A 7926-nucleotide genomic window follows, 5' to 3' on the forward strand; every position below is an offset into this window, starting at 1 on the left:
GGACTTAAGGGGGGCCGAATTGTGGCCAGCAGGACGGACGGCGCCCCACCCTTGGTGCCAGCTGGACGGACGGCGCCCCACCCTTGGTGCCAGCTGGACGGACGGCGTGGTTGAGGGCCAAATAAAAGCAAGAAAAGACCCCATGGCCTGCAGTTTGGAGACCACTGCTATACAGCGTACAATCATATATGGAACATTAGAATAATGTAATAAAATTGTGTTATTAGGCCTCTTTCACCAATCAGTGTGTGATTGTGAACTCATTCAGACTCCTAAAACAATCTGATCAGTCCTAGTGCATGTACAAAGTCTATGAAAACAAATATGCCGTATTGTGCAACATTCTCCCCCCCCCCCCCCCCCCCCCAAGACTTACAAGAGGATTCAATGCAAACAGAAGAGATAAACACGAGCTCCTTACCGGACATCCATGGCACTCCTAATGAGGCGCCATAAGCACTTGTGAAACCAGATCACTATACACCAGGAGAAAGAGGCGGCTTCAGCCACATCCCACTCATTACACCGTATAATAGTGGAAGGTCAATTCCCTCATCCTTTCTAACCAGTTGAACAAGTCCTGAGCTACTAGCCAGGCTTTAAAGGTAACTCGTCGTCACCAGTTGCGCCAGCCAACCCCTACCCTGCCACGTTCCTAAACACGCCCTCATAAATGATCTCAAAAAATTACACTGGTAAATGTTTTTGTATGAATGCAGTAGTTACAAAAATAGAATAGGGATAAACCGATTATTGGCGGGGCTGATATGCACTTTCCCCAATATATCGGTATCGGCCCCGGAAGTGGCCGATATTTTTGTGATGTCATTCTGCCTTCTTAGGCCGCCTCCCTCGCCTTGGACAGCCTCGTCTGGAGTCGGGACTAGTCTCGCGCGAGTGTATCACAGCCATACACCCACAGCAGCCTGGTGCCAGCCACAGGCCCTGTGCCAGCCAGCCAGCCACAGGCCCTGTGCCAGCCAGCCAGCCACAGGCCCTGTGCCAGCCAGCCAGCCACAGGCCCTGTGCCAGCCACCCAGCCACAGGCCCTGTGCCAGCCACCCATCCACAGGCCCTGTGCCAGCCACCCATCCACAGGCCCTGTGCCAGCCACCCATCCACAGGCCCTGTGCCAGCCACCCATCCACAGGCCCTGTGCCAGCCACCCATCCACAGGCCCTGTACCAGCCACCCATCCACAGGCCCTGTACCAGCCACCCACAGACAGGGTGCCAGACAGCCAGCCATCCACAGACAGGGTGCCAGCATTAAACAAAAATTAACATGTTCAGTACCAGATTTGTGTCAAAAATTGTCTTTATTTTTCAAAACTTTAAATGTACAAAATATTGGCAGATACCGATATGTTGTGACCAAAATATCGGTATCAGGCCCTGAAAAAAAACATATCGGTCCATCCCTAAAATATACAAATGTATCAGTGCCATCAATGTAGCCTATCAGTGCAACAATTCTTTTTTTTTTTAGATCATCAGAGAGTTCTTTGCCATGAGGTGCGATGTTGAACTTCCAGTGACCAGTATGAGAGAGTGAGAGCGATAACACCAAATATAACACACCTGCTCCCCATTCACACCTGAGACCTTGTAACACTAACGAGTCACATGACACCCGGGAGGGAAAATGGCTAATTGGGCCCAATTTGGACATTTTCACATAGGGGTGTACTCACTTTTGTTGCCAGCGGTTTAGACATTAATGGCTGTGTGTTGAGTTATTTTGAGGGGACAGCAAATTTACACAGTTATACAAGCTGTACACTCACTACTTTACATTGTAGCAAAGTGTACATATACATATATATATATATATACATATATATATATATATATATATATATATATATATATATATATATATATATATATTATAGTATATAGTGTATATATATATATATATATATATATATATATATATATATATATATATATATATATATATATTACACACACACACACACTATATCATGCACAGGTTGGTGAGAGGCATAATAGGATTTTATTACATTACTCTAATGTTGGATATAGGATTGTATGTTGTATAGGTTTCACTAAGAGCTCTGCACTGTTGGATTTTATGTTGTAAGCAGTGACCACATCCCTTTACATAAAGCTACAGAAGAGAACACAGGACAACGAAGAGCATTACTTGGCCAGCTGGAGGACGTTCCGGTAACAGCTGTACAGAGAGCTCTCGGCCGCCGTACGGTACTTGCTCTTGTATTTAGGACCCACGGTGTGGATGATGTAGCGTGCGGCCAAATTAAAACCCTTTGTGAGCTTAGCCTCGCCTGTCCTGCAACCTGCCGGGACACAACAGTGACAAAGTGCAAAGTGATCAGGCAACAGAGAGTGACAATGGGGACAGGATATCAGAGACACGAGACCTGTGGCAGGAAGAGGGATGACATCACAGATGGGCGAAAGAGTGCTTAGGAAGGAGAAGAGACCAGATACAGGAGGCAGGTTATCAGTGATCAGGAAATGTGAGGGGTAAACCAGTGGCCACCAGGGACAGGCTGGACAGGAGAGGCAATACCAAGAGTGACAAGGAATACAGGGAGAGCAGAGAGAGATAACCAATACAAGATGAGAGTGCAGGGTGCAAGAAGAACAGAGTGTGTTAAGAAATACAACAGTGCAGAGAGAGAAGAGAGTGCCGGGAGAGCAGAGAGGGATCAGGAATACAATAAGAGTGCCAGGAGAGCAGAGAGGGATCCGGAATACAATAAGAGAGTGCCAGGAGAGCAGAGAGGGATCCGGAATACAGGAAGAGAGTGCCGGGAGAGCAGAGAGGGATCCGGAATACAAAAAGAGAGTGCCAGGAAAGCAGAGAGGGATCGGGAATACAGGAAGAGTGCCAGGAGAGCAGAGAGGGATCCGGAATACAATAAGAGAGTGCCAGGAGAGCAGAGAGGGATCCGGAATACAGGAAGAGAGTGCCGGGAAAGCAGAGAGGGATCGGGAATACAGGAAGAGTGCCAGGAGAGCAGAGAGGGATCCGGAATACAATAAGAGAGTGCCAGGAGAGCAGAGAGGGATCCGGAATACAGGAAGAGAGTGCCGGGAGAGCAGAGAGGGATCGGGAATACAGGAAGAGTGCCAGGAGAGCAGAGAGGGATCCGGAATACAAAAAGAGAGTGCCGGGAGAGCAGAGAGGGATCGGGAATACAGGAAGAGAGTGCCGGGAGAGCAGAGAGGGATCGGGAATACAGGAAGAGAGTGCCGGGAGAGCAGAGAGGGATCGGGAATACAGGAAGAGAGTGCCGGGAGAGCAGAGAGGGATCAGGAATACAGGAAGAGAGTGCCAGGAGAGCAGAGAGGGATCAGGAATAGAGGAAGAGAGTGCCGGGAGAGCAGAGAGGGATCGGGAATACAGGAAGAGAGTGCCGGGAGAGCAGAGAGGGATCAGGAATACAAAAAGAGAGTGCCAGGAAAGCAGAGAGGGAATCGGGAATACAGGAAGAGTGCCAGGAGAGCAGAGAGGGATCCGGAATACAATAAGAGAGTGCCAGGAGAGCAGAGAGGGATCAGGAATAGAGGAAGAGAGTGCCGGGAGAGCAGAGAGGGATCAGGAATAGAGGAAGAGTGCCGGGAGAGCAGAGAGGGATCAGGAATAGAGGAAGAGAGTGCCGGGAGAGCAGAGAGGGATCAGGAATAGAGGAAGAGAGTGCCGGGAGAGCAGAGAGGGATCAGGAATAGAGGAAGAGAGTGCCGGGAGAGCAGAGAGGGATCAGGAATAGAGGAAGAATGCCGGGAGAGCAGAGAGGGATCGGGAATACAGGAAGAGAGAGTGCCGGGAGGGCAGAGAGGGATCAAGAATACAGGAAGAGAATGCAAGGAGAGCAGAGAGGGATCAAGAATACAGGAAGAGAGTGCAAGGAAAGCAGAGAGGGATCAGGAATACAGGAAGAGAGTGCCGGGAGGGCAGTGAGGTATCAGGAATACAGGAAGAGAGTGCCGGGAGAGCAGTGAGGGATCAGGAATACAGGAAGAGAGTGCCGGGAGAGCAGTGAGGGATCAGGAATACAGGAAGAGAGTGCCGGGAGGGCAGTGAGGTATCAGGAATAGAGGAAGAGAGTGCCGGGAGGGCAGTGAGGTATCAGGAATACAGGAAGAGAGTGCCGGGAGGGCAGTGAGGTATCAGGAATACAGGAAGAGAGTGCCGGGAGAGCAGTGAGGGATCAGGAATACAGGAAGAGAGTGCCGGGAGAGCAGTGAGGGATCAGGAATACAGGAAGAGAGTGCCGGGAGGGCAGTGAGGTATCAGGAATAGAGGAAGAGAGTGCCGGGAGGGCAGTGAGGTATCAGGAATACAGGAAGAGAGTGCCGGGAGGGCAGTGAGGTATCAGGAATACAGGAAGAGAGTGCCGGGAGAGCAGTGAGGGATCAGGAATACAGGAAGAGAGTGCCGGGAGAGCAGTGAGGGATCAGGAATACAGGAAGAGAGTGCCGGGAGAGCAGAGAGGGATCAGGAATACAGGAAGAGAGTACCGGGAGAGCAGAGAGGGATCAGGAATACAGGAAGAGAGCACCGGGAGAGCAGAGAGGGATCGGGAATAGAGGAAGAGTGCCGGGAGAGCAGAGAGGGATCGGGAATACAGGAAGAGAGTGCCGGAAGAGTAGAGAGACATCAGAACTATAGGAAGAGAGTGACAGGAGAGCAGAGAGGGATCAGGAATACAGAAAGAGTGCTGGGAGAGTAGAGAGGGATCATGAGAAAAGGAAGAGAGTGCCGGGAGAGCAGAGAGGGATCATGAGAAAAGGAAGAGAGTGCTGGGAGAGCAGAGAGGGATCAGGAGAACAGGAAGAGAGTGCCGGGAGAGTAGACAGGGATCAGAACTATAGGAAGAGAATGCAGGGGAATAGAGAGGGATCAGAACTATAGGAAGAGAGTGCAGGGGAATAGAGAGGGATCAGAACTATAGGAAGAGAGTGCTGGAAGAGCAGAGAGGGATCAGGAATACAGGAAGAGAGTGCCAGGAGAGCAGAGAGGGATCGGGAATACAGGAAGAGAGTGCCGGAAGAGTAGAGAGACATCAGAACTATAGGAAGAGAGTGACAGGAGAGCAGAGAGGGATCAGGAATACAGAAAGAGTGCCGGGAGGGCAGAGAGGGATAGGGAATACAGGAAGAGAGTGCCGGGAGAGCAGAGAGGGATCAGGAATACAAGGAGAGTGCCGGGAGAGAAGAGTAGAGAGGCATCAGAACTATAGGAAGAGAGTGCAGGGAGAGTAGAGTGGGATAGGGAAATGAAAAAGTGCCAAAAAAAAAAATAAGGGTGCAGGCAGGAAGAAAATAATAAAATTTTGTGATTGAAACGGGGAAAAAAAAAAAAAGGTGATGAAAGCACAGGAACAGAGGAGGACTAAGGAGCGTAAAGCTGATCAGTCACATTCCTAGACTACTCTGAAGGTCAGACCACATTCTGACCATGTGACCCCCAGAAAAAAACAACCCACAAACACACGCACACACCCACCTACACTTACACCCTGGAAGAAGAGTTTACAATGTGGTCTGATGACAGAAAGCTGCAAAGCAGGAAAGATGGCAATCTAAAGCCTTGGAGGACCCAACTTCCCCCACCCAGGCAGGGTAAAATATGTGTAGTAATTGAGGCGATATTTCAGACACTGCATTCATAGAACATTCTGTCTACGTCCTCCAAGACACACATTGCTCAATGGAATTCTGCAGGCACACACACACCAGCAGGGGGCGCACCTTTCAGCTTCCGCATCTCCTCCTGCAGCTCCGGCCCAGCGTACCGGAAGATGCTATCAGACACCGGGTTCTTGTCGGTGAGGGTCTCATTGCTGGTGTTTACTACAGCTGTGCAGTTCAGCAACGCCACGTCCCCCTGCCTGCAATAGACAGAAAACATCATCAACGAAATGTGTACAATTTTACCCGGGGCAATAGGAACCCCGGGAGAAGGAAGCCATCACTGCTGATCCTAGCCCTTGAAAATACTAGTGAACTGGCTGGAGGACAAGAGCGTGGACTTTTCTCCAGGTCAGTGGTGCAAAAAAACAAAAAACAAACACTTAACCAACAAACAAACACCCAACCAACAAACACCCAACCAACAAACACCCAACCAACAAACACCCAACCAACAAACACCCAACCAACAAACACCCAACCAACAAACACCCAACCAACAAACACCCAACCAACAAACACCCAACCAACAAACACCCAACCAACAAACACCCAACCAACAAACACCCAACCAACAAACACCCAACCAACAAACACCCAACCAACAAACACCCAAACAAAAACAAGAAGCCCCATGGGCTGCTCACCCACCAGTCCCGACCCCCTCACCAGTACTCACCATAATATCACCTTGTCATTGATATCCTCGTTATGGGGGAAGGGAGATTGGACCCCGCTGTCGGCTGGGCCTTCGCGGCACAAAGGAGAATCGAGAACGTCAATCCCATCGGGCTCCTGTACCCAGGACGGGAGGGCATCCGCATCTACAAAACACGAGCGGGCACCCAAAGGATCCATGGGGTGGCAGAGACCGGGGCCTGCATGGAGCCACCTCTGCTATACCTGGCAGAAATACAAAATAAACATCAAAAGATTCTAAGTATACAGATTTATTTAACACCGACATTTGCAGCAATGCTATAAAATGCAGACATACGGGGCTGTATATAATATATGGGCACAGGGGACTTCCCACTGACTACTAGTGGTGATAAACCACTAGTAGTCAGTGGGAAGAATGTTACTTACATTGGTGGTCAGTGGGAAGAATGTTACTTACATTGGTGGTCAGTGGGAAGAATGTTCCGTACATTGGTAGTCAGTGGGAAGAATGTCCCTTACATTGGTGGTCAGTGGGAAGAATGTCCCTTACATTGGTGGTCAGTGGGAAGAATGTCCCTTACATTGGTGGTCAGTGGGAAGAATGTCCCTTACATTGGTGGTCAGTGGAAAGAATGCTCCTTACATTGGTAGTCAGTGGGAAGAATGCTCCTTACATTGGTGGTCAGTGGGAAGAATGTTCCTTACATTGGTGGTCAGTGGGAAGAATGTTCCTTACATTGGTGGTCAGTGGGAAGAATGTTCCTTACATTGGTGGTCAGTGGGAAGAATGTTCCTTACATTGGTGGTCAGTGGGAAGAATGTTCCTTACATTGGTGGTCAGTGGGAAGAATGTTCCTTACATTGGTGGTCAGTGGGAAGAATGTGGTGTGCGCCAGGGTTGTCCTTTGAGCCCCCTGCTATATTGTATTTGCAATCGACCCCTTCATAAGAAGGTTAGAGGGTGGATCGTTGTGCGGGGTGCCTTTGGGCATTGCTGGTGTGCCACCTTTGAAGGTCGTGGCCTATGCCGATAATGTGTGTTATCTCTGGGATGGAGGAGGTGGTCTCTGTGATAGAGCAGTACACGGAGGCTTCTGGCTCTAAAACCAATCATGAAAAGAGTGAAGTTTTCTGGATGGGTGAAGAGGGTGAAAGCTTCGAACTTCCGGATGCCTTCCCAGAGCCCCAGCAGGAAATTAAAGTGTTGGGCATCAAATTTGGTCCTGGTGACTATGGTCATCGAAATGGGGAAAGCAGGTTGTTGAATGCCAATGCCAAAGTTGCAAGCTGGAAGAAATTAACTTAACGTGGTCAGTGGGAAGAATGTTCCTTACATTGGTGATCAGTGGGAAGAATCCCCCTCTAACAAACAGCTGATAAGATAATTGGTGTCAGCAGTAACTTATCTAAGGCAGAAATTGCTGAGGAACAAAATTGCTGAGGAACACCCGGCCGTCTCTGGAGGACCCCGATTAGGGAAGAGTGGTCTCAGCGACTGGACGGATAGGGGATTGCACAGTTGTATCTGTGCTAGGGGATTGCACAGTTGTATCTGTGCTGTGGAAACATTGTAGCA

General features: G+C 49.4%; 1 protein-coding gene across 1 annotated transcript in view; it reads right to left on the reverse strand.

Moving 5' to 3' along the window:
* GDAP2 (ganglioside induced differentiation associated protein 2) overlaps positions 1–6586 on the reverse strand; it is a 69206-nt gene extending 62620 nt beyond the window's left edge. Inside the window, exons 1-3 of the mRNA XM_082246972.1 lie at positions 6367–6586; positions 5748–5887; positions 2170–2323 (exon numbers count right to left, since the gene is read on the reverse strand). Of these exons, the coding sequence (XP_082103098.1) occupies positions 2170–2323; positions 5748–5887; positions 6367–6545 (473 nt within the window). The 5' untranslated portion in view covers positions 6546–6586. The remainder of the gene's footprint in view (positions 1–2169; positions 2324–5747; positions 5888–6366) is intronic.
* Between the last annotated feature and the right edge of the window lie 1340 nt (positions 6587–7926).

Source organism: Pelophylax lessonae, assembly GCF_965119305.1.
Source record: "Pelophylax lessonae genome assembly, chromosome: 2".
Classification (NCBI taxonomy): domain Eukaryota; kingdom Metazoa; phylum Chordata; class Amphibia; order Anura; family Ranidae; genus Pelophylax; species Pelophylax lessonae.